Source organism: Talaromyces marneffei, chromosome 4 (genome assembly GCF_009556855.1).
Source record: "Talaromyces marneffei chromosome 4, complete sequence".
Taxonomy (NCBI): Eukaryota; Fungi; Ascomycota; class Eurotiomycetes; order Eurotiales; family Trichocomaceae; genus Talaromyces; species Talaromyces marneffei.
In genome coordinates this window covers 692,442-718,364 of record NC_072351.1, presented here as the reverse complement: position 1 = coordinate 718,364, position 25,923 = coordinate 692,442, and the positions used below count along the sequence as shown (strand labels likewise).

Sequence of the window (25,923 nt, the reverse complement as noted above, 5' to 3'; positions counted from 1 at the left end):
TTTCTTTTTCTCCAACTATCGTGTTCCCTTACTAATTACTGACTACTAGCGCGGTCGCTCAATTGGGTGTGTGTGTGTGTCTGTCTATTATTGATCTCATTTCCCTGCTACGACTTACGACGCCTGATACGACTAATAATACACGATCGAGAATACGTCCTGTATCACTATATCCTCCTTCCAATAAACCAAAGTTGGTAGAGCATTTGCATCGAGCGCGCATAGACAACAGCAGATTTGCATTTCATCTTCGCATTTCAACTGGGGACTCACGACTGGGAAACTGCATTCTTATTAGATCATATGACGCTATCGTCCATCGCCCTTTATCCTATAGTTCACGATGTTCTGGCGATTCGGGGGGTACGCTAATATCTCCGCCATCGACACTCTACTCGATAAGCCCGATGTCAGCCTCGAGGAGCTATTGGACGAGCCGGAGCTCATTTCCGAATTGAAACAACATAATACGAAACTCATAGAATATTTACGAGAGGACCATATACTGAAGAAACTGTTGGAATATGTGGTCGCTCCGCCTTTAATTAATGACGATGATAATGACGATCACGACGATGATGACACGAAGACAAAGTCTGATGAAAAGGTCGGCGGTGCAGATGATACCAAAAAGGATGAGGACATTCTTGAACCGGAGGATCTGGAAAGGGCCGATAAGCAGCGTTCCAAGTTCGCGTACATGGCTTGCGAGATTCTGTCTTCTGAGACCTGGTCTATTCTGGAGTCAATAATGCTCAATGAAGCGTATCTGCGAGAGTTTTGGGGCTTTATGAAACGACCAGCGCCTTTGGACTCGGCTCAGGCCGGCTACTTTACCAAGGTGAACGAGGTTTTGTTCGATAAAAAGACGGAAGAAATGTTGGAGTTTTTCAAGTCCTTGAAAGGCATTGTTCCTGCTATACTGCAACATGTGGACAATCCTATGGTGATGGATCTACTTTTGAAGATTATTAGCCTGGAAAAGGTGGAGGGTGGGCAAGGCATTGTCGACGTAAGTTCCGTATAAAATCTTGAAGAATTCAGCTGCTGATATCTATAAAGTGGTTGAAAGACGAGAATCTTATTCCCATCCTGTTGTCTTACATCTCATCCGAACACTCATCTTCCATGCAAACGTCAGCCGGAGATTTCTTGAAAGCAATCATCACCATCTCAGCAAACGCAACCCAGAACGAGCAGTCCTGTATTGGGCCCAACAGTCTGACCAGGCAACTTGTCTCGGCTCCGTGTATTGAGCAACTTATCGGATTCATGCTCCAGGGAGGAAACTCGCTTACTGTGGGTGTCGGTATTGTCATTGAAGTCATTCGCAAGAATAATTCCGACTACGATGAGAACATTGGCGGTCCAGATGCTCGGCCAAGCATATATGACCCGATTTACCTGGGAACTCTGCTTCGACAATTCTCAACGCATATTCCTGATTTCATGGCATTGATTCTTAGTTCAAAACACACGGTCGTTGAGAATGGGCAATTGAAGATCAAGGACCGTGGGCAGCTCAATTCCGCTTGGGGCCATAAGATCGAGCCTCTTGGTTTTGATCGCTTCAAGACCTGTGAATTGATGGCGGAGCTTCTTCACTGCAGCAACATGGGATTGCTAAACGAGGTCGGCAGCGAGGATTACATCCGACAGCGGGACATTGACCGGGAGAACTTGCGGGCCCAGGGTGCGTTCGATTTGAATAGGAAAGACGTTTCTGGTATGGCTTACAGTGAAAATGCTGGAGAGTCAGAACAAGAACAAGCCTTCAGAGCTGAAGCCCAGTCTGCAACAATAGAAAACGCCAACGCCAGCGATGACGACGGATTTGAAGACGTTGGTTCTTCGAAAGACCTCGGTCCGGAGATCAAGTCAGACTCGGCGGAGCAACGTCAAGCTGAGAAAGCCGAAGTTCATGCGCAAAGTGCAGGCCTTCATATCGAAGACAGCATCGTCGAAGAAACTTTGAAGCATTCCAACAAGATTGAGACTCCTGGTCTTGCCCCTGCTGAGTCTTCGATTGATCCTATTTCGCCCACCACATCCGGTCTTACAGACAGTGTCAATGAAATTACATTGAACAAGGATGAGCAGGGCTCCTCTATAGAAAAGTCAATGGATCAGGCCAATCGGTCGGCAGAGCCTCATTCTGAAGATGTCCCTGCTTCCACAACACAATCAGAGCCGCAAAGCGCAGAAACGAGACCAGAAGAGCCCGCTAGTACAATTGAGGAGAGACAGTCGAATGAATCTCAAGCTACGCACATTGAGGATGAATTTGCACCTCAGATTCAATATGACCATTCCGGCCAGCCTGTTGTTGGTGACTTTTTGAAGATTCAATTTGTGGAACACAAAGTCGTTCCGACTATCTTGGTAAGTTAGAATATATCCCCATCATCGCTTAGTTTGTGAGCTAATGGTTTGTAGGACTTCTTCTTCCGCTTCCCCTGGAACAACTTTTTACATAATGTGGTGTATGATGTCGTCCAACAAGTCTTCAACGGATCAATGGATCGAGGTTACAATCGATGCCTTGCTATCGACCTTTTTAATGCTGGACGCATCACAGAGAAGATCGTTGAAGGTCAAAAGCGCAGCGACGAGGCCCAAGCCACAAAGAATACCAGACTCGGTTACATGGGTCATTTGACTCTGATAGCAGAAGAGGTTGTCAAATTCACTGAGCGTCATCCCGCTGAAGTTCTCTCACAAAGTGTCATGGACAAGGTGTTGCATCCCGACTGGGTCGATTACGTTGAGCAAACTCTATCAGAAACTCGTGAACGAGACAACGCTATTCTAGGAGGCACCCGGCCTGATCTGATGGGCCATCGTCAGGCTGTCATGAACGCTGTACAAGGCTTTACCGGCTCAAATGCTCTCGCCAACGTCGGACTTAATGGAGGAAACGGCGGCTCTAGTTTTGAAAATTTTGACTCAATGACGCATGGTAGCGCATCTAGTGGCGCATTCGGTCTAGGAGGTAGTAACTCGCTTCTCAGCGGCTTTGGAAGCTCCAGCGACGATGAAGACGAGGAGATGGAAGATCAAGACGACGATGACACAAGAGGATTTCCAGACAACCTCGCAGAAAGCGGATTAGAAAATGTGGGTACTTCTCTTTTTGCAGACATGGAGATACAGCAGCTATGACCTGTGGACTACGTCCAATTTTCTTTTTTTCTATTTGGCAGCAGCAGGGGACAAGTAGCCTGGCTCGGTGCGGCTGGACAAGGAACTGCTACCGTTTAAGAGGCGTTGATAGAGGTTTTCGCAGGTTTCAATGCCTGCTTCAAAGGTGTGCGCAATCAGCCCACTGTTTCTCTCTGCATCTCTTATTTCAGTGTTGTTGCTTCCGTGTTCCGTTGCATTGGCCGGCGCATGTCGCTGCATAGATTAGCCTGATATCATCATCGACCGTCCATTTATACCCATTTCCCCCCGCATTGACCTTCCAGGTCCATTATTAATATTTTTCGTTACAGCTTATATGATGCTGCGCTATACAATGTTTTTTTATGAGGTTGGGCACAAATCGGAACGTTGCTGACATGGTATTATCTTGCAGGAACCCGCATCTTCGTCAACTAGCCAGCCTATCCCCATCCTGGCTCCCCCACCTGCCCCTCTGAATATCGTCCCATCACGGGCACGTCGCCAGTTGGCTGCCCGACTAGCTCTTCACAAACAGCAGGCCGATGCTGCTGCCGAGAATTTAAATGACCAGTCTAATGCAGACGAATCGCACCACAATGGACAGTGGCAATCGAATCCGTTTATCATTGCCGATCTCGAAGATGACACCCATGACCTAGGGTCTGCCGAATTTTCGGCCATGGATGAGATTGACCAACCATCTTCGCCAACTTTCCATACTGGTTTCACGCCCCCTGGCTCGCCATCCACTAATTCTTCCGACGACACAACCGGCGAACCCAGAGAAACAGTAAGACGCAAAGTCCGAATACCTTTAGAGGTAGAAGACGACGACGATGAAATGGGAGAAATGGTCGGACCCAGCTCTGGTTCTGGCTCCGGCATGATGGATTCAGACGAAGAAGAAGAAGAAGCTATCATCAACGAGTCACTCGGCTACTCGAACTTGTTCGGGGCTGGTAGATACGGCGGCTTCAGTCGCGCATATGGCAGAAACGGACAATCTTCATTTGATGACGATGACGATGATAATGATAGCAGCGATGGTGAGGACGGACTTGTTGAGATCTTGGTCCCGGGCCGCAAATCATTTTCCTCCAACTAATTTATATATCCCATTCGAACTGTACATCATCCTTCCGGGTTGCAATTGCATTCAAGGAGCATGAGGATTTCGTATCGCTGTTTGTCTTTTTTTGCCTCCTTTTTTTTTGTTGTCGTTCATCGGATGGGTAGCAAGCTTATGAGAGTGAAGAGCTGACGTCTGGGATATGGCGAGATATACCACTGTACACTAGTTGCATGCAATTTGATTCTATTTTCAGTTAAAAGTGGTCGTTCTAAGATTTGTCTAGACGTAGTTAACGTCCATTATGGGCAATGCCCTATCATGTATGGTGTGGTTGTCCCGCCGTGTCATGGCCCGAGAAAAAGTGGAACAACAGATCATAATTTGTTCGACGACATAATTCAAACATCTACTTCTTACAACCTCATACTAAAAGCAATATTCATAATAAAAAAAATTCGAACAAAAATAAATGAATCGCACATGCTACGACTAGATCCTTGACCCCCACATCACCTTTTAATGACCAGTTGACTTGGAGTGGGTAATTATCAAAATGACCAGGTGCGTCTTCTCTCTCTACCTAGGTATGCATACATACATAGGACTTACAATTTGGACAGAACCGCCGACCAAAACCTCCACGCCCATGTCAATCTTGAGCAATGGGTAACCCAACACGGCGGCCGACTGGATGACACCGTCCAATTTGCGCATGATGCGCAACGGGGTGTCCATCTCCAGGTCAAACCAGCAGCAGCAGCAGCAACTAGAGGAACATGCGTAATGAAAATCCCCATTGAATTAACAATGTCCTACTTCAACGCCATCGACTACTCCTCCCCAACTGCAAAAGACGGAGCAAGATCATTCCGTTCCCATGGCGTCACACTCCCCAAAAAATTAATAGAAACAATCGGTCCCGAAGAAACAACTGCCTTTTTTCTGATGGGCCAATACCTACTTCAAGAACACGGGTTTTGGTATCCTTATATCCGGTCACTGCCCGGGAAGGAGGAGTTGACAACGCCCTTGTTTTTTAGAGAGGAGGAAGGGGATTTGGAGTGGTTGGGGATGACGAGTCTGGCGGCGTCGAGGGAGAGGAGATTGGCTATTTGGAGGGGGAATTATGAACGGGGGTATACGATGCTTAAAGAACTTGGGTTTGAGGGTGTGGAGGGGTATACTTGGTTAGCATCTCACCATGCCCCCCCCTTTTTTTAATGTGGGTTTGTTTGCTAATTTGACTGGGGTGAGCATAGGGATTTATATCTGTGGGCATCAACGATAATCTCCTCTCGCGCGTTTACGGCCAAGGTCCTGGCAAGCGTGATTCCGGAGCTGAAGAACGCAGAAGTAGATCGAGTCTCTGTTCTACTGCCTTTGATTGACGCTACAAATCACAAGCCACTGTCAAAAGTTGAATGGCGCGCTGGGACGGATAGTATTGGCCTGGTGGTCATGAGTGATGTCGCGGCTGGCGAGGAGGTGGGCAATAATTATGGGCCGAGAAATAATGAGCAATGTAAGTATAAGCCATCCTATTAGCTATAGGTTTGTTTGGGATGGCTCACTGAGTTTTGATGGGATGGTAGTGATGATGAACTACGGCTTCTGTATACCAGATAATCCGTGCGAATACCGCGTCGTCAGTCTCCGGGCACCACTAGACAGTCCCCTGGCTCAAATCAAAGCCCAATACGAGCAACATTTTCCCAAATCCACGAGCAACAAACAATCAGCAGACTCAAGCCAAGAAGATAAATACTACGTCTTCTCTCTATCATACCCACTTATCGACTCCTCCCAGCCACTGGAATATTCTATCTTCTCACCCGATTTATTGCATGCATTATCTGTCATCGTCGCAAACGATCGGGAACTGGAGACCGTCACAATAGACGAGAGTGGCTTTCAAGTTTCGCAGAATCAGTACGCAGGTTCGAGAAATTTGTTTGCGTCGTTGAATCAGATTGTTATTGAGTTGTTGTCTTATATTCAGAGACTTGAGGTGTCGGGGAGTCGGTTGGGGGAACCGAGGAATTTGAAGCAGATGTTCGCGAAGCAATTTCGGGAAAGTCATATTAGTCTTTCGTGGACAGCCGTGTTTGTTGCAAACTGGACGCTTATGAGGTCGAGAAGGGCTTTGGAGGAGGGTGAGAGAGAGGCAGTTCTTGATGGGTTGTTATCGCGCATCCCGTCGCACATTATTGATGGCGAGAAGAGGGGAAAGATTAAAGAAAGGATTCTAGGTAGGAAGAGTCTACTTTCAGACCACCAATCTGGAGAACTCTTTCGTTTCGAAGATTTATTCCAGCTTCTGCCCCCGAGTTTCCAGGATATTGCCCGGAAATGTCTCAAGGCACTTGCTACAAGCACAAAAGAAGCTATTGCCATTGATGATGGCACTGGATCTAACCCCGAAAATACAGCGAGTGGTCCACACGCACAATTCGCATACGCAGCATTCATCAACCTCATCATTGCAATCCACAGACATAGCCCATCGCATCTCCCTTCGCGTCTGAACACATGGTCCAAATTTCTTCTGAATACATACCCTTCTCCACCAAACGACGTAGCATGGACCCTCCCCGATGAAACCGACGAAACTATCCTATCTGCATTCGACTCATTCATCAATGACCACCTCCCCGGTGAAGTATTGACACTCTTGACGCCTTGGGTAGGCACATCAGTCCCGACGCAAGGCGAAAGGGATGTTAGTGACTGGTGGCTTTCGCCGAATTGGCTACGCTGGGCTTGGCTAGTGCTGGAGCAGGAGATGATTATGAATGTTGTTGATGATCCGTTGGCGGAGATGGTTGATGGATCTAACGGAGGGCGGATGAAGATGAGGAATTTCTTGTATGTTCCGAGGGAATAGAAGTTAGACAGCTAGAACTCTAAATATAAGTTAGCTTCTAACTAATGAGTAAATGAATTAATTCTCTAACTTAGTTATCTCTCTGTATGTCTTCGGTCTCGTGAAGCCAATGATGAATAAGCTCGGAAAGTCACGTGCCACTACAACCAATCAGCGTCGAGGTAAAATAAACGCAAGCATCCCGGGACGGACAGCGACTTCACATCCTCCTCTCCGCCTGCCCAGCTCATCCTCAATCACCCCTCTCTCTCGCGCCATTGAGCGTCCAGATTAAAATGATGTCTCGAGCAGCGGTCCCCTCGACCTCCACTCTCGCCCACATCTCCCATCGGGCCGCCGCCCTCCCCTCGACGTCTGCTGCCCGCTTGTCAACTGCGACGACAACCCGTACCTTCGCTACCGTTCAAGATGGAGCTGCCCCGAAGAGAACATATGGCGGATTGAAGGACCAGGACCGTATTTTCACAAATTTGTATGGTCACCATGGTACCGACCTCAAGTCGGCGATGAAGTATGGCGATTGGTACAAGACGAAGGATATGATTCTCAAGGGTCATGATTGGGTATGTGGATGGAATGGTCAATTGGATGAATTGATTGCTGATTTTCAATTTAAATATAGCTCATCTCTGAAATCAAAGCCTCTGGTCTTCGTGGTCGTGGTGGTGCTGGTTTCCCTTCTGGACTTAAATACGTGAGTGTTATATATGAATCTACTTGCTTACCAACGAAGCTGACATATCCAGTCTTTCATGAACTTCAAAGACTGGGACAAAGATCCCCGACCACGATATCTCGTTGTCAACGCCGATGAGGGTGAACCCGGAACCTGCAAAGATCGTGAAATTATGCGCAAGGACCCCCAGAAACTTATCGAGGGATGCTTGGTTGTCGGTCGGGCCATGAACGCTACCGCCGCTTATATCTATATCCGTGGTGAATTCTACGAGGAGGCTACCACTCTTCAGCGTGCTATACACGAGGCTTACCAGGCTGGTTTGATTGGCAAGAACGCTTGTGGATCTGGCTACGACTTTGATGTCTACATTCACCGTGGTGCCGGTGCCTACGTCTGCGGTGAGGAGACTTCGCTCATTGAATCTCTTGAAGGAAAGGCTGGAAAGCCTCGTCTCAAGCCACCTTTCCCTGCTGCTGTTGGTTTGTTTGGTTGCCCCAGTACCGTCACCAACGTTGAGACCGTCGCTGTTGTTCCTACTATTATGCGTCGCGGTGGCAGCTGGTTTGCCGGTTTCGGTCGTGAGCGTAACCAGGGTACCAAGCTCTTCTGTATTTCGGGACATGTCAACAACCCTTGCACCGTTGAGGAAGAGATGTCTATCCCTCTCCGTGAGTTGATTGACCGCCACTGTGGTGGTGTTCGTGGTGGATGGGACAACCTCTTGGCTGTCATCCCCGGTGGTTCATCCACCCCTATCTTGCCCAAGAGCATCTGTGACGACCAATTGATGGACTTTGACGCTCTCAAGGACTCCCAGAGTGGTCTCGGAACTGCTGCCGTCATTGTCATGGACAAGTCTACTGATGTCGTTCGCGCCATCTCCCGTCTGTCTCACTTCTACCGCCACGAAAGTTGCGGACAATGCACACCCTGCCGTGAAGGTAGCAAATGGACACAACAAATCATGCACCGAATGGAGCACGGCCAAGCCCGCGAGCGTGAAATCGACATGCTCCAGGAACTCACCAAGCAGGTTGAGGGACATACCATCTGTGCTTTGGGTGAGGCCTTTGCCTGGCCTATCCAGGGTTTGATTCGACACTTCCGCCCTGAGCTCGAGGCTCGCATCAAACAGTACGAGAAGGAGCATGGCAAGCAGCCTTTCGCTGGCGGTTGGGCTCCTGAGAGTCGGGAGGAGGGCAAGCTTATTGCGCCTGGTCAATAGATTTCCTGACCAGATGTTCGTTTAGTTTGGTATTCAAAAGCAAGGCCAACAAGATGTAGAATGGGTGCTATATTGTTTTTTTTTATTGTACAGTCTCAATCGCACTAGCAATCCATTTTTTTCTTTTGTAACATCACTGGTTGCTATATACCTCGTAGACATTCTCTGTAACAATTCTAACAGTGTCTACCCTCAGTACAAAATCAGACTGCTAGAACCTTTTCTTTTTCCCTCGCACAACTCCATCATCATTCTCCTGTACCGCGCAATGAACTAGCAACTATGGCCCTGCAACGGCCCGTATCATTCTCAACCCAAAGCTCCTCAACCGGGTTCGCCCCGGAACCGGCCATCGCCACACCATAAATTTAGTGAAGCTTGAGCGGAACCGGGATTGGTCTACTCGACCAAAAAACTTGCAACTGACCATCTGAGTAACTGCAAAATAGATTGATTAAAGCATGTCTGGAGTATATAAGACAATGCTTGGACTTTATTTGAAGGTTCTACGTTCAGAGTTAGTAGATTTCCTGATGGTCGTCGGTTCATGCTCACTATCAAACATCGATCTACACTGAACCTTGATTGTTTTGTTTCAATATAGAGAAAATCAGGTATGTATAAACGATCTACATGGGAATATCGTGCTAATATAATTCTAGCAACCGATCGTGAGCAAATTGACAACATTACTCGAAAAGGAAACCGCCACGATGCATGGTGCTTCAAGCAGACAAGAATCAGTATCGGACATCATAGACTCAAGCAACGAAAACATCCAAAATGCAGATCAAACACACTCGGAAGCCATGCTTCAGAAAGAAGCCAACCCTGAACCCGAAAATGAAACTCCAAAAGACGAACCCTTGACCAATACAACAACAGCCCTCAGCTCAAAACCCTACACATCATTCACCACGCACCAAAAATGGTTCATCGTCGGTATAGCCACAGCAGCATCTTTCTTTTCTCCGCTCTCAGGGCAGATATATTTCCCCGTCTTGCCGGTACTGACAGAAAACTACCACCTGAGTCAGACGCTCCTCAACATCTCCGTGACTACATACTTGATCTTCCAGGGCCTTGCGCCGAGTTTCATGGGCACGTTCTCGGATGCCAGTGGTCGACGGCCGGCTTACATCCTCGCATTCATCATATATACCGCTGCGAACATTGGTCTGGCGCTACAGAATAGTTATGCCGCCTTATTAGTGCTGCGATGTTTACAAAGCGCGGGGAGTAGTGGCACCATCTCCTTTGGATATGGAGTTATTGCAGATGTGACCACGACAGCGGAACGGGGGAAGTATTTAGGTCCCATGGCTGCTGGGGTCATGGTTGGGCCTGCTCTGGGCCCCGTGATTGGGGGTCTATTGGCGCAGTATCTGGGTTGGAGGTCGGTGTTTTGGTTCCTGGTGATTATCAGTGGTGGGTACGTGGTTGTCTACACCATCCTCGCCCCCGAGACACATCGCAAAATCGTGGGCGATGGAAGTATCCTTCCCGCTGAATCATGGCGTCTATCAATCCTGCAATACGTCCGCATACGCCGTAGATTAGCACGCATGACCCCCGCAGAGAAGAAAGAATACGACGAAACCCAATCCGAGCTCATGGCGTCCCAGAAATCTCGAAAGATTGGCTTTCCCAACCCGTTACTCTCGTTTATGATCTTGCTGGAACTTGATGCGTTTATGATTATTCTCTATGTTGCGTTGATGATGTTTGGGTCGATGGTGATGATGACTTCCTTGCCGAGTTTGTATCCGGCGTATTATGGGTTGGATGAGTTGCAGGTTGGACTTTGTTTTTTGTACGTCCCCATTTCCCCAACCCCTCAAAACTTGAATTTTGACTAATTGACTGCCCGACTGCTGGCAGACCATTCGGAACATCCTCCGCCCTCGGCGCAATCATAAACGGCAAACTGCTCGACATCAACTACAAACGCATCGCGCGCCAACACAACTTCAGCATCGACCGCAAACGCGGTGACGATCTCACAAACTTCCCCATAGAGAAGGCTCGTCTCCAACTCACTTTCCTCTGGAGCAGCATCCTCGCCGCTACGTTTTTGGGATATGGGTGGGCACTCAACTATAAAGCGCCCCTTGCTGTACCGCTGGTCATGTCGTTCATAATGGGGTTTACGCTTATTTGTACAATGAATAGCCTCACCACGTTGTTGGCAGACATATTTCCTGATAGAGTGAGTACGGCGTCTGCGGCGCAGAATCTTTTGAGATGTTTGCTGGGCGCCGTTGGGGCGGCGGTTGTGGATTCGATGCTGGTGAGGATGGGATTGGGGTGGTGTTTTACGTTTGTGAGCTTGTTGATGGTTGCGGCTGTTAGTTTGTTGTGGTTTGAGTATGTTTGGGGCATGGGCTGGAGGCAGAAGCGGTGGAGGAAGGTTGCTGAGAAGGCTGAGAGGGAGAGGCAGAATGGGGTTGTTTAGAGCTTACTATGCGGGAGTTATGCATAGGGATGGTTTATAAGAACAGTAATTAGATTAATATTGATTTTTATAGTACACTTTTTCTTCTGTTCGAGACATAACGCTCAATCGAATCCAAGATTCAACACACACATACACACACATACACATCATAAGAAGTAGAAAGGCACTAATGAGCAGTAGCCATGACCATGCTGTAGTAGCGACGGCCAATCTCAGCTGTATGTGCTACCCTTGCATCACCTGTCAAAGGCAACCTAAGAATAGCAGACAACTCCACGCCCTATAATCAGTTAGCAGGGGATTCAATCCATCATAAGATAAGATAAACTTACGTCTTCCTCCCGCGCACTCCATCCCGCAACAACACGGCTCATCTCCATAAAAGCAACACGTTCCTCCAACCCTTCCAGGCCAGAAGTCTGCTTAATCTTCTCGCCCATGAAACCCAACGATGCAATCAGACGTTTCAGCACATTCGTATCTCGTGGCCCCTGCGCCGTAACGAGTCGCAAGTAATCCTCATACACGGCTCCTCCACTACTCCAACCACGCACTTTTCGGTCTGGTGATTCTCCAAATCCGTTTAGCAGTTGACTCAAGATACTCCAGTCGCATTCGATGATGGTTCGCGGTCCCACGACACGACATAATGTCGAGTGTGCCTCGTTCCAGTTCTTGGCGCGAATGAGATAGCCGACTTCATTGGCAAAGTCACCGCTGTACCGGGCGTATAATCCCTTGGCGACCCAAATCCATGATTCGGGTAGTTGCAAGGCTTGAACAAGATAGTTCCATACATCGTCAGGCTTGCCATCTTGAGACAAGGGAGTTGGTAATGAAGCAGCAAACTGGCCAAGGGTTTCTTTAATGGCATGTTCTCTGTCACCAGCCCGTGACAAGTGAAGCAAGACAAAAAGGGCTGGCTCCATGGCATTGGAAGCGACCAATTCCGACGCATAGCTCCAAGTGAGTTGATCCGTGCGAGCTTTATCAATCGCAACCCTATCGTTCTGGCCGACTATGGTGACAAGGGCTTGATGTAGCTGGAATGACAAACGGCCCGACAGCCGATTACCAGACACGGCTTCTGGTGATATCGCATCAGGAAGATTGACTTTCAAATCAGAAGCCACATTCGTCGATGTCGTAGCAGCATAGACTTTCAATATGACCCAAAGAGGAGACTCCAAGAAACGAGAGTTGGCGTTTTGATGCAACCCAGCGAGTTCTTGTTCCAAGTGTGCCGGGAACGGGAATGCTGGTTCGTCACCTGTGGTGATATCTTCGAAGAAACGTGCAACAGCAACCTCAAGAGGCTCGTCTTCCGTGATGCTGTACCATAGCCGCAAGCCAAAAGCTTGAATCCAGTCAAGCTCGAATCGCTCTGAGAGTGTAAAGGTAGACGCGCGGTCTTCAAGGGCGCCTGAGGAGCGACCAATCGACCTAAGAGCGTTGCCTGCAAGTAATTCATACAAAGCCCGGATTGGCTCGCTGAACTCGGAGTAGACATTGTGTTGACGCCATGATTCAACCTGTTTTTGCATGTTGCTTCGAATAACACTGTCTCGGCCAATTTGAGCAAGCATGGTCGCTAGGTGAAGATCTCCGCTATCCACGAGGATCTTGCACGCATCTTCAACACGATGTTGCGTGAGGTAGGCAATAGCTACTTCTTCAGGAAGAACAAGATTTCCCACATCTTCACCGTGCTTCTCTCGAACAATGTTTTCCCAAAGTCGACTAAGACGGTCCTTCTTGATACGATGCAAGAAGTTGTTGCGAAGTTGTGGCGGTACGCCAGCCGAGATATCATCTTCAATCTCATCGTTGAAAAGAATATTGACAAGCTGCCAGACGTATCGCTCAGGCCCAGTAGAAGATTGCACAAATGATCGAAAGTCGAAACTGTTGATACGAGCAGATGGTGCGCTGTCAATGAGACGAATTGAGGACTGGCGCCGCTGGGCTTCTAGAACATCGATTGACTAATTCATTATCGGTTAGCCAGGAACTACTTCGGATTGTTGTGACAAGACAAACCTCTGCAGCATCGGCAAATCTAAGTACGTCAATCTCGCCAAGAGAGATACCGCTTGACCAAGGCTGATCCGAACTTTGAACCTTACTGTGACCATCATTGATCATCACCAAAGCATCCTTATTTGCCCAACGAGGTTTGCGTGTACGATGAAAAGCGGCTTCGTCAGAAGACAGTTCAAAAGAACTGCTTGCAAAAGTCTTCGGCGTTTTCGTATGAGACAACTGTGCACAAATTTAGCTTCTTTCAATCACAATTTCATTCTGAGTTACAATAACTAGCTATATGTGAATTCAAGCATAAGGTCGAGAATTCCTAAATACATTATGCTGGAACGACAGGAGTAGATGGGGGGCAAACCTCAAAAGCCTTCAATTGTCCTTTCTGCTTCTTCCCTAGTGATCCTGCTTGAACACCCTTGTGCGCAAAGAGCGAATTCATCAAATCGATGCTCGAAGTAATAGACTTCGTCTTGCCAGCAGTGGTCGCGCGTGATTCGGGTCTTTTGTTTGGTGAGTTTCTGTCGACAAAAGCGTCGGCCTGCTTCTCTCGCAACAAGTCACGGTTCTGTTTTCGCGGACTGATTGTTCGTTGTAGCTGGTCGGCCCAATCACCACTAAGGTCGAGGCTTGGCTTCGAGGGGGTTCCCCAATGCGAGGTGCGCAGTGCAATATCGGTCAAATCTTCAGATTCATCATCACCACGAGGTACGGGAAAAGAACCCGCCATCTCCATATCCCCATCATCAATAGATACATCAGAAGTAATACTTTCAGTAACGTCGTCAACGTCTTGCAAGGAAACCGAGCCAGTAATGTCGTTCTCCACCGTAGATCCATCGTCGTCTTCTTCCGCCAAACTCATCTCCTCATCCTCAATTCCTCCTTCTTCGAGTCCAAAAGCCCCAGGTACCAATTTACGCTTCTTAAAATCGAATGTGTCGTCAGCAATGGAATCGTCGAACGAAATAGTCGAATCGAACTCGGAGTTAACAGTGGTCTCGGCGGTTCGATCTCCTGCATCTCGCCGAACCTTCGGAGTCGGAGTGTCAGGGCCCGCACTCAATGTGCTTTGGTTGAGGCTCTCACCTTCATCGTCTTCATATTCAAGACCATATGTGGTAAAATGAGCAACGCGGAAAACCCAGATACCGGTATCTTTCTCATAGGTCACAAACTCAGTGTTAGTCACCTTGCTGAGGCGGTCAACATGCTTGTCGAAAAGTGGACCGCTGATGATGCTTGAAGAAGTCTTGCGATCTCTTCCACGAGGCCAAGAGTTCTCAATTCGTAGGGTTGAAGGCACGTTCAAACCTTTGCCGCGAGGGGGTTTCGTCGCTTCATCCGGGTAGACAGTGATGGAGCGAACGGTGATCTGCACAATACCGCCGAGAACGTTGTCTAGATCAATAGTAGTAAGATCAACCGGGCGATCAAATGTAACTTGACCACATTTTTGCCGACCGACAGTGAAGCCTTCAACGTGCTTGAGCTGGTCTCGTGACATCTTGCTCAGTTCAGCCCGAGAGGGCTTCATCCAGTATTCGCCAGGTTGGGGGTCGACGGTGACACCGGTTTTTGAGGTTCCATTTGTTGTTGGTACACCAGCTTCTGGTACAACAGCAAGTTCGCTCACACGGGCTTGTTCCATTTCCGGTTTCTTGGCTTTACCCAAAGCAGTTCCATTCGTGCCGTTGACCTGCTCGCCCTTGCGAATGGAGCGTAGAAAGCCAAGTTCTTCGGCGGTAGGTTCAGCACTTTCTGTCTCAGCACGAACCAAAGCTCCATTAGTTGGCGCCTCGAAGCTAACACGTTTCTTGAGTTTGTCGGGAGACTGTGCTGCATCCTCGCCGTTGGTGATTGGCGCTGGCGATGCAGAAGGGCGCTGGAAGAGATCATTTCTCAAGCTTCGATCAATAGTCAGCCTCTTCAAGCTGCCGCTGGAGTAGCGAGAAGCGGAGCCTGTGAGAGCGCCTGGAGCGAGGACACTGTCGCTGTCGGGATCAAATGACTTGCGAAGATTGCTGGTGGAGAAGCTCTTTCCAAAGCTACGTCCAAAGCTGCCATTGACATTACCTCCGCGGAGGCTGGTGCTACCAAGCAAGCTTCCGTTGAAACTAGAAACGCTCGAAGCACTTGCCGGACTTCCATATGTGGAGTACGAGAAGCCATATCCTTGGCGTCGAGGAGGAGTAATAAGGCGGTTGGCAGCATTGGGTGTTATTTTATAAATTGGAAGAGGAGTACGCTGCTTCTGTCTCATGCTGGCTGATAGAGGAGTGGCAAGAGGACCCGGACTGGGGGCGTTCTGACCAGGCAAACCCGAGAAAATGGATTGGTTGCCGTACGGATTGCCTTCAAGAAGTGAAGCTTGGAAACTTCCCGGAGCTGGAGCCTGTGCCTGCTGTTGAGCCGGCAGTTGCTGTTGGTTCTGTTGAGATGTAGAAAACATGCTTGTACCAAAGCCGGCTGTTGGCTGTTGCTGTGTCTGGCCTCCAAAGAGAGATCCGGTTGGCTGGGCGGTTGCACTTCCACCAAACAATGAAGTTCCGCCGGTGTTCCCGAATAAACTGGGTTTTTGCTGCTGCTGGGCCTGATTGCTGCCAAACAGGCTGGTCGTTCCAGTTTGAGCAGGTTGATTGCCACCCAAGCCGCCAAAAGCAGAAGTACCAGTAGTTGTCGTCGTATTAGTGCCCAGACCGCCAAAGAGACTAGGTTTTTGCTCTTGCTGTTGTTGAGCGCCGCCGAAAAGGCCAGTGCCGCCGGTCTGTTGAGGTTGACCTCCTCCAAAGAGTGATGTACCCTGTGGCTGTTGTTGTTGAGTATTTCCGAAGAGAGACGTGCCTGTAGTCCCACTCCCCCCAAACAGCCCTGTTCCACCTTGCTGCTGTTGAGTGTTTCCAAAGAGGCCGGGTTTAGCCTGGTTTTGGGCCTGTTGGCCAAAGCCACCGCCAAAAGCAGAAGTAGTTCCGGTTTGCTGGGCATTTCCGAAGCCTGTAGTGGTATTAGAACTTCCAAAAGGAGTAGTCGTGGAAGTAGCATTTGTGTTTGTTCCGAAGCCAGGAGTACTTCCAAAACCACCCGTAGTAGTAGTAGTAGCAGGAGTCTGGCTACCGAACAAGCCAGGCTTTTGTTGCTGTTGCTGGTTTCCAAACAACGAGCTTCCCCCAAAGCCTGTGCTCGTGGTGTTGGTAGTGTTGGCGGCGCCAAAGCCACCTGTAGTAGCTGTAGTACCTCCAAAGAGACTTGGCTGGGTAGTAGCGGTGGTGTTACCTCCAAACAAAGAGGTTGCTGGTTTTTGTCCAAACAGAGAATTAGTCTGGGTTGTGTTAGTGCCGAATCCACCAGTGGTGGTCTGTGTTTGAGCGCCAAATGCTGGGGCACTAGTAGCAGCTGTACCGAAACCACCGCCAGTAGTTCCAAAGGCTCCAGTGGCTGGTTGACCAAAGCCTGATCCACCGAATGCTGGAGCACCAAAAGCGCCTGGTTGACCGCTTGCATTTGCGAAACGGCGGCCAGCCTGATAGTCTGCTAAGCGAAGTTCTTCAAAGGAGTAGCGCTGATAAGGTGGCATATATGATATGCTCTGGTAGACATTGTTTGTGGTCGAGTTTGGATCCTTCTCCGTCACTGGATTGAAAGGGGGATTTGCTGTTCCTTCTGGGGCTGGTGTCTGACCGGCAAAGGCAGTACCGGCGCCAGCTCCACCTCCAAAAGCAGGGGCTGTCGTCTGACCAAAACCACCTCCAGTGCCGCCAAAGCCTGTGCTAGGAGTGGTAGTAGTAGTGCCGAAACCAGAAGCTGGTTTTGCTCCAAAAGGATTGGCATTTGCGGCGGTGTTGCTGCCGAATGCACCAGTGGTACCAGTGCCCGTGGATCCAAAACCTCCCGACCCAAATCCACTCGATGTTGTTGTGGCGGTATTGCTGCCAAAGAGACTTCCTCCAGTAGTGGCCGTAGAGCCAAAGCCACTTGGTTTGTTGCCACCAAAAAGGGAGTTTGTTTGCGTCTGGTTACTACCGAAAGCTGTAATAATAGCCGTTAGTATATGATCCACAAAACAATGTATTACAATAAAAGTGCGTTAACAGTGCATGAAAATGACATGGTAAAGCTTTATGGTAGCTCAATAATCATCGACAATCCTGACAAGGCCCTGGCTCGAGTCCGAGACGTTGTAGCAAAAGCGAAGAGGTTGCTTTCCAAGCTCGATGGATGATAACTGGTAACCAGAAAAGCCGACATGACGTTTCATGTATTCTATTGGCATTGCATACCTCCGCCGGAGCCGAAGCCTCCTGATGTGTTGCTCCCGAATACACTTCCCCCAGTTCCGGTATTGGCAGCACCAAATGCAGTCGTGTTACTTCCGAATCCTATATGTGATAGGTACCGTTGTCAGAGAACTGAACTGGAACTGGGACTAAGACGGGACAGGTCGATTTCGCATAAAATCGAAACGGACACTAGGAGTCGCGAGGTCGTGACACTTGTTTTGACGATGACCATCGCTCTCGATGCAAGTGGAAACTTCGTCGCGAGCACACCAGCGCCACAACATATGGAAGGCGAAATTCGAGCCTCGGGGAGGCGCAATGAGGCGAAAAGGCAAAACGCAAGACAGGGATACATAGAACTAGGAACAAAATTCTGAAAACCTACCTCCGGTGGTACCTGATCCTCCAAATCCCGAGCCACCAAAGCCAGAGCTTTGCTGCTGAGTGTTTTGCCCGAAGGTATTCGAGCCACCAAATCCACCGAACGACATGATGATGTTTTGTGTGGAAGGGTTTCCTTAATACATTCGGGTTTGTTTTGAAGAAAAACTTCGAGCTAGAATTCGCCGATAAGCGCGATTTCGACCAGATAAACAACAGCCGAGTATTAGAATAAGCCTGTATCGAGGTTTCAGTGAACTTTCGAATCGAGGAAAATGCGAGCGAGTATTCAAAGTCGAGTCGCGACGCGGGTTTTTTTTTTTCCTCTTAGTCTGTCTCGAGCTCAGATAGCGTCAATTTCAAACGAGATTGTCGCGTTTTAGGGAATAAAAAGAACAAAAGAAAATCGGAAAGAAGAAAAAGCACAATCACAGGCTATTATTATAAGCCGTGAGACGAGAAAGAAGAAGGAGATGGAAGGTCGCAGGAGGAGGTGGGAGGAGGCAAGAAGAGAGAGAAAGTGAGGTTGGATGTTAGTTAAAAGAAGGTTGGCGGCCGCAGTTTGTCTAAGCGGCTAGCCTGCCAAAGGACAACACAGCTGCTGGGCTCCTGCCAGAGGCCCAAAGTACGGGAGCAGCGCAGTCCGGCTGGCCAATGAAAGTGCGGTATATGTAGTCATGTGACTGGCTGACTCATCGTCATAGGAGTCCTCTCCTCCAGTGAGCCAATCAGATTCATTTTTGATATAACTGCCTACCGTGACCGCAACTATGATTATAAATATACGAGTGTATCTCTATTAGTTACATAGTATTCAGCTAATTATTGTTGGTCATGTGAACAGCAGCTCAGTTGTTGTCTGTGTTATCTAGTGGCTGAGCAGTGACTGCCTAATCACCCAGGCAAAAGCCTGATGGTTGTTGAGATACTTTCATGGGCACTTCAAACATTGACCTGCACAATCAAATTGAATCCATCAATTGCATAAATTTAAAACGTTTTGAATGCACCTCTTACCTTTCCAATATTAGGCCTCATCAGCTCCTCTACTGTTTCTAGGGAATCTCACAATGTAAAAAGGTATCATATTCGCATATCAACATCAGGTAGGAATAGAGAAAAGCAAAAAAAAAGCCCACCTCTCAAGACAAGACACATGAAGTCTATACCATGGGTAAGCTCCAAAAAGGGAAAAGGGTAATACAGAAGCCCGGATCCAATATCATTTTTGAAGTGAATACTTAAGAACCTAGCCGGTCCTACAAGCATTTACCTGGATGGAAGTGCCAGGTAAGGCTGAGTTAATTCCGTCAATCGTCTGATTTTCTTTCATCTCCCATGTCGTTTTATTATAATGGCTCTGGTTACTTGCGCAGAGCTTTGACTGCTTCGGTGATCTTGTCCACGACGCTAGGATCCGAGAGCTATAATTGAAAAAAAGATCACAATTAGCAACATGTTTATTATTTGGAACAGGGGGGGAAGCATACCGTAGAAGTATCGCCAAGGCTATCCTCCTCGCCACTAAGAATCTTGCGGAGAATACGACGCATGATTTTGCCACTGCGAGTCTTGGGAAGGTCATCAACGGGGATGATTTGTTTGGGAGCAGCGAAAGGTCCAATTGACTTCCGTACTTGCATGATGAGGTCTTTGCGGACTTGCTCGGTAGATTCATTGCCACTCTTGAGCGAGACAAAGGCATTTACAGCTTGTCCGGTGAGCTCATCAGCAACACCAACGACGGCGGCTTCCGCGACCATAGCTGTGATAAAGTTAGCATTTTGCATTTCCACGTTCATTTGGAGAACTTACGATGCTCAAGGAGAGCAGCTTCAATCTCAGCAGTTGAAAGCCTGTGACCGGAAACATTGACGACATCGTCAACACGGCCACGGATCCAGTAGTATCCTTCGTGGTCACGGCCAGCTCCATCGCCAGTGAACTGCAGAAATCATTAGCAGACGAGCTTGCAATACGCTCGAAAATCACTCACGTAGTAGCCCTTGTACACATTCAGGTATGTGTCCATGTAACGCTTGTGAGCACCCCAGACGGTACGAGCCATGCTGGGCCATGGTTGTTTAATAGCCAAAACACCCTCAACGTCGTTTCCGGTAATCTCAGCGCCAGATACAGGGTCAATAATAGCGGGCTCGATGCCAAAGAATGGAAGAGATGCACTGCCAGGCTTGGTAGGAGTAACACCACCCAATGGAGTGATGATGTTTGATCCGGTTTCGGTTTGCCAGTAAGTCTGAAATTGGAGAAGTAAATGTTAGTAATTGATAATTTAATCAGAGCAATTTGCAGAAATGACTTACATCGACAATGTGAGCTTCCTCCTTACCGACACTCTCAAAGTACCACTTCCAAACCTCAGCGGCAATAGGTTCACCAACAGATCCGAGCACACGAAGGTGCTCCATCTTGTGATGAATATGCTCATCTCCAGCACGCTTGAGCAGACGAAGTGCAGTGGGAGCAACGTAGAATTGAGTAACTTTGTGCTTCTCAATAACATCCCAGTAACGCGAGAAGTTAGGGTAGGCAGGAGTACTCTCGAACACGACAGTTGCCACACCCAAAAGCAAAGGAGCGTAGACGACATAGGTGTGGCCAGTAATCCAACCCACATCACCACCGCAGAAATAGCGATCATCGTCGTGGATGTCAAAGACATATTTGCCAGTCATGGCAGCGCCAAGCAAATAACCGGCAGTTGTGTGCATGACACCCTTGGGCTTACCGGTAGAACCGGACGTATATAGAAGGAAAAGAGGATCCTCGGAGTCCACAGTCTCAGGAGCAATGTAGTTGGGGTATTTCTCGACCTCCTCGTGCCACCACAAGTCACGACCCTTGGTCCATGGGACATCGGCGCCGGTGCGCTTAAAGACAAGAACATTTGTGACGTCGGGGCACTGCTTCAAAGCCTCGTCGACGATCTTCTTTGTGCCAATAATCTTTCCACCACGCTTGCCCTCATCGGCAGTAATGACAAACTTGGAGTTTGCATCGAGAACGCGGTCACGCAATGAATCGGATGAAAATCCAGCGAAAACCACGGAGTGGACGGCACCAATACGCGCGCAAGCCAAGAAAGCAACGAGCGCCTCGGGAATCATAGGAAGATAAATGGCAACGGTGTCACCCTTGCGAACACCTTGCGACTTGAGCACCCAAGCAACTCTGGATACCTCGCGGAGCAACTCTCCGTATGTGATGCTGCGGCCCTCACTGGGCTCATCGGCCTCGTAGATAATGGCCACTTTGTCCGGGTTCTTGATGGCATGGCGATCAACACAGTTGAAAGAAGCGTTCAGCTTGCCGCCCAAAAACCAGGCGTTGTCTCCGTGCTCGAAGGAGCCGACGTGTGTGGTGTGGAAGTCTTTTTCAAAGGTAAGGAGCTCGCGTGCCATTCGAGCCCAGAAGACGTCGGGCTGTCGAATTGATTCTTCATAGAGCTTCTTGTATTCTCCAAAACTCAGATGTGGCCTGGTAGGGTGCTTCTTGTGGAAAGCCTGGGGGACATGGAAGGTGTCTACTTCATGGGCCTCTGCGACCTGTTCGGATTATCTATTAGTCTCCAATGCCCTTTGTCCAGCTAATTATGACCAAAGTGAGGAACTTACCACTGGGCCCTTAGGAGGCATGACATCTCCTTCCGACATGGTGACTGATGGTGTCCAAAGAAATTCGTATTCTGTATTATGGTGAAGCGAAGTCAGTGAGAAGTGCAGGGGAAAGGAAAACAAAAGTGTTGAGATCGAAGGGACCCGTCATCGGAAGTAACATTACCCACAGCGTAACTTTGCCGACGCTATAAGGGAAGGAGGGGTGCTCGAACACCGAAAAAGGAAGCTTACCTCTGCAAAATTACAGCGCGTAATTTATGCAAGTAATCCTTCGCAATCCTTTTGTATTGAAACCGGTTGAACAGATTATTTCTCAATTGACAAACAATTCCAATACAAACTCTATGCGAATGTGTCCGGTGTCGCGTAGGGATGCGCCTGCCTCAATATACGTAGTATATAGAGGTAAAGAGGGTAGAGAGGAGAGTTGTCAAAGACAAGAAAATGTAGAAACAAATCAAGAAGCAACAACAGATTGCGGCTGAGAGGGGGATGAACCATTCTTATATATGTACAAGCTCAGTATGGAGACATCAAAGGAATAGTACGGGGTCCGACGAAGCAAGGCCCGGGGCAAATCGAACCTGGAGTCAACGCTGACTGGTGCCGAGACCAAAGGCGCTTGGTTAATTGGACACAGTTATATTATTGACTGGGACTAGTCAATCAGAGACTCCGCGCAACTTAGATGCCTTGATGATTGAGTGGCCAGTTTGACAAGGTGCATTCATGGTACGGGGACGGGCTACGGAGAGATGGAGAAAATTCCCTGCAGTATAGACGGAGACACGGTACGTACCTCAATCTCACGACTCGATGCAGTTAAGTTTGTATTCACTAACTAGTGTCGCGACGATTATATCATTAGATTTCGTTCCAGTGTAATAATGCGGGGCTGCCTATGGTTAAGCAGGCCTGATTTGCTCTCGCTCTGTTTCGACAACTCAATAGCTTCCATTACTCCGGGGGTATAACAACAATCCCAGCTCGAACTATAGCCGGGATGCTAAGCTCGGGTATGGACTGATAGGGTCTCAATCTTGTTTTAAACATTCTCGGACGAAATGATATTCTCATATTGGCTTTAGAATTGTTTTTTTTCTGGGGAACAACTCGAGTGGTTGTAGCCTCCCCGCGGGGTTCTTATTCTCCGAAGCCAGAACTGAGCCGAGCTGATCTGACGAGTCCATATGGATTGTTCGACAGATAATTTGTCCTACATGAGATGAGGCCCGAGCGTTCTTTAGCTAGAAATCGCTCTGCGACACAGCAACAGCCTTGTCCTCTACGTAGTATATAGATAATGTATGTCTACGATGCCTAACTAGGAATATAAGCAGCTATGTACCATGTTATGGTGAGGGGTAAACAAGGCACATGTACTTATTTGTACTTCTCGGTGTTACGGTCATGTAATTAATACCATATTTCAATACACGGGCAATACAATGTACAAAATACTACCGAGTCCAAAGATCGCGTGGGGTAAAGGAACCAAAGCCGGAAACCTTGTCGCGGTCGTACGGGGTTTATTGCGAGGCACGCAAATGCTAATAATTCTTTAACCGTCGGAATCGCAATCATCGATATCGGAATTTGGCTTTATGAGCAGCTAGCTGGTTTCAGGATCAGTGCGACTTTGTTGTTCGTACCAGACGGGATTTCCGATCGAGTCCGTTTTCAGAGGAAGGGGTGATACGGAATTAATACCGTATGTAATTTGAACGATGTGGGGTAAGCAGCGATCATTTCATCACATGATTCAATTAAAACAGAAGACTGTAAGGTATTAGCAATTTAGGCTATATCCAAAAGAATAAAAAAGAAAATATGTATATTCAATGCAATATATATATCTATATACACGTTATATGCAAACTTCGAGTACTCTGTATTCGTACTGTTGTGACAGGTATCCAAGAAACTAAAAATATGGGGCCGAGCATCTCAAAAGCCAACACTTTGCCCCAACCAGGCCTAGCGTATGATAAAAGACAAGCTTAAACGAGCTAGAAAGATATTAAGAACATCCGTTGGGCCGGCACTAGTTGGATATTAAGTTAACATGTATGGAGTATAAAAGTAACTATCTACGACCTGACAAAAAGGTTGTATACTGTGTAACTGTATCAGATGCGCGGCACTTCTACGGATATAAATAGTATGTCATACTAGGTATGCGATGTTTCTGAATCGATAACAGTGGTATTATTGCGTTCCTGGTCCCACGTTATGCATGTAAGGTACGATGCTCGGTAGAGCACGAGGTAGTAGATATATATATTAGAAGATCGAATAGAAAGATGCAGTGGTTCATTTCTTTATCATCATTGTAAGCATCGACTATTCATACATAAAGCCTCTACTGACTTGCAGATATCTGCCAACCGCCATTCCACCACCACGCAACACCAAGAGCAAAAATAACGATACTCCCATCCCTCACAAGTGTTCTGAAAATCTGTAACCCAGTAGCCAAAGTCCCCTGCTGAGTCTTTCCCAGAACCATCCGGGCCCCAATCAACAACAGCTCGACAGTCATGAAAATCACAAACGGGTTCTGTGCCGTAGCAGGTGGTGGCGGGTTAGCACCGTACGTCGTAACAGCCGAGCTCAGAAGTGTAACCAGATAAACACCAACAAACAACGCAAACAAGGTATGCAGCAACTTCAAAATCTTGTCTCTGTTCTTCTCCTCCGGCGTTTGCTGCGAGGCTCCTCCACCAAAGATCATGTTGGAAAGCAATGGCGGAATACCCAGAGCCGAGGTCAAGTCGTTCGTTCCTAAATTACCCTGATTAGGCGGTGCCATTCCCGCACCAGGCGCTGTATTTTCGGCGCCGGGCATGCCGCCGAGCATGGAGCTTAGAACCTTCATCATGGGATCTTGGTCGATTTGTTGTTGGGCTTGTTGTTCGGGTGGGTTAGCTCGTAGGAGGGCTCTCAGGTATTCTTGTTGCGCACGGATAGTTTCGGGGTCGGCTTCAGGCGCTGTTCCTGCTGGCGGGATGGTCGGTTGAGGTGAGGTTTGCGCTGGCTGTGTTTGTGTAGGCAGGTTTGGGGTAGCCTGAGGGTGTGGTTGAGGCGGTGGTGAAGGGGAGACATCTTGCACTTGAAGCGTGTTAACTAGACTGAATCATTGTCAACTCGAACGAAGAAATCATACTACTAGCAGGCGTCCGTCCGCTCAAACTCGTAATTTTGTCCAGTCGTGCACTTCCTCCAGCTTTAATTTTAGCCTCACGGCGTTCGCGACGTAGGCGCGCGGCCTTTTGCGCGGGCGACTCTTCTGCGGACGACATGTAGACCTATCTTCAATTCCTCAAAATTCGACAAAGTTGTTTGTTGATTCTAAACCGAATCCGTAGATCACTATCAATAAGAAACCGACTGAGGCGATCACGCCCGATTGACGTCGATGTGTGTTCACTTTACGGTCTGGATCTAACTGAAAGGGGCTAGCGTTCGTTATTCACTCAAGATCGATTATCCATTATCGACGCCTGATTTTGTCTTGTCTTTGTAGACCTTTTGGACTTTTTTGTTTACCAGTCCTTAGCTGAATGCATCTCCGACCGACTCGAAACGCAAAGCGAAGATCAACTGTATGAGCATTTCATTGATGCTGTTTTGATATCACCATGCATCCAGCAGACATGATAGACAGCAAGTAAGCCCCATGCCTGTCTAGACCACGATCTTCTACACCACATCGCGGCTGAGTAACATGCTGTACAATAATCGCAATAACTAATCGCTCGCGATAGTTTTGATAATCTACTAGTCGCTTCATATCTACATTTATCAATCATTCAGTTGGTTTCATCCTCGATGAGGCAACGCTACTCTTACTAAGGCCTTGCGTATCCAGCCACATGCAGGGAGATCTACTCTTAGATCTACTATTAGATGTAAGAACACGCATTGATCAAGGATCATCCGAAAGTGAGCGATGTGATGCGCGCAGACCGTGAGCCGTCATCGCGGTGGGTCGCCTGGGGAAGACCGATGACGTAGCCGCGCTGTTGTGAGGTCGATGATATCAGTCGGCTTGCCTGGTTTTTGGTTACTACTCGTAGTATATTACTGAGGCCCCTGGACATGTCT

General features: G+C 48.2%; 7 protein-coding genes across 7 annotated transcripts; 4 read left to right on the top strand and 3 right to left on the bottom strand.

Moving 5' to 3' along the window:
• Positions 1 to 343: 343 nt before the first annotated feature.
• Positions 344 to 4,270, top strand: EYB26_005328 (uncharacterized protein; the record flags this gene model as incomplete). Its single annotated transcript, XM_054264614.1, has 4 exons — positions 344 to 1,012; positions 1,063 to 2,382; positions 2,437 to 3,117; positions 3,578 to 4,270. 4 exons carry the CDS (start codon positions 344 to 346, stop codon positions 4,268 to 4,270), a joined length of 3,363 nt encoding a protein of 1,120 aa, XP_054120589.1.
• Positions 4,271 to 4,790: 520 nt separating this feature from the next.
• On the top strand, positions 4,791 to 7,121 carry EYB26_005327 (uncharacterized protein; the record flags this gene model as incomplete). The annotated part of the gene is made up of 4 exons (XM_054264613.1): positions 4,791 to 4,798; positions 4,858 to 5,424; positions 5,497 to 5,759; positions 5,830 to 7,121. The coding sequence occupies 4 exons, from the start codon at positions 4,791 to 4,793 to the stop codon at positions 7,119 to 7,121; spliced, it is 2,130 nt and encodes a 709-aa protein (XP_054120588.1).
• A 275-nt stretch (positions 7,122 to 7,396) lies between these two features.
• EYB26_005326 (uncharacterized protein) lies at positions 7,397 to 9,025 on the top strand (the record flags this gene model as incomplete). Its single annotated transcript, XM_054264612.1, has 3 exons — positions 7,397 to 7,684; positions 7,744 to 7,815; positions 7,868 to 9,025. The coding sequence occupies 3 exons, from the start codon at positions 7,397 to 7,399 to the stop codon at positions 9,023 to 9,025; spliced, it is 1,518 nt and encodes a 505-aa protein (XP_054120587.1).
• A 282-nt stretch (positions 9,026 to 9,307) lies between these two features.
• On the top strand, positions 9,308 to 11,480 carry EYB26_005325 (uncharacterized protein; the record flags this gene model as incomplete). Its single annotated transcript, XM_054264611.1, has 4 exons — positions 9,308 to 9,357; positions 9,630 to 9,639; positions 9,688 to 10,838; positions 10,907 to 11,480. The coding sequence occupies 4 exons, from the start codon at positions 9,308 to 9,310 to the stop codon at positions 11,478 to 11,480; spliced, it is 1,785 nt and encodes a 594-aa protein (XP_054120586.1).
• Positions 11,481 to 11,649: 169 nt separating this feature from the next.
• On the bottom strand, positions 11,650 to 18,288 carry EYB26_005324 (uncharacterized protein; the record flags this gene model as incomplete). Its single annotated transcript, XM_054264610.1, has 6 exons — positions 11,650 to 11,763; positions 11,816 to 13,468; positions 13,524 to 13,745; positions 13,882 to 17,546; positions 17,798 to 17,896; positions 18,183 to 18,288. 6 exons carry the CDS (start codon positions 18,286 to 18,288, stop codon positions 11,650 to 11,652), a joined length of 5,859 nt encoding a protein of 1,952 aa, XP_054120585.1.
• Positions 18,289 to 19,542: 1,254 nt separating this feature from the next.
• On the bottom strand, positions 19,543 to 21,852 carry EYB26_005323 (uncharacterized protein; the record flags this gene model as incomplete). The annotated part of the gene is made up of 6 exons (XM_054264609.1): positions 19,543 to 19,602; positions 19,669 to 19,943; positions 19,994 to 20,123; positions 20,175 to 20,435; positions 20,503 to 21,744; positions 21,814 to 21,852. The coding sequence occupies 6 exons, from the start codon at positions 21,850 to 21,852 to the stop codon at positions 19,543 to 19,545; spliced, it is 2,007 nt and encodes a 668-aa protein (XP_054120584.1).
• A 2,326-nt stretch (positions 21,853 to 24,178) lies between these two features.
• EYB26_005322 (uncharacterized protein) lies at positions 24,179 to 25,118 on the bottom strand (the record flags this gene model as incomplete). Its single annotated transcript, XM_054264608.1, has 2 exons — positions 24,179 to 24,927; positions 24,983 to 25,118. The coding sequence occupies 2 exons, from the start codon at positions 25,116 to 25,118 to the stop codon at positions 24,179 to 24,181; spliced, it is 885 nt and encodes a 294-aa protein (XP_054120583.1).
• Positions 25,119 to 25,923: the final 805 nt, after the last annotated feature.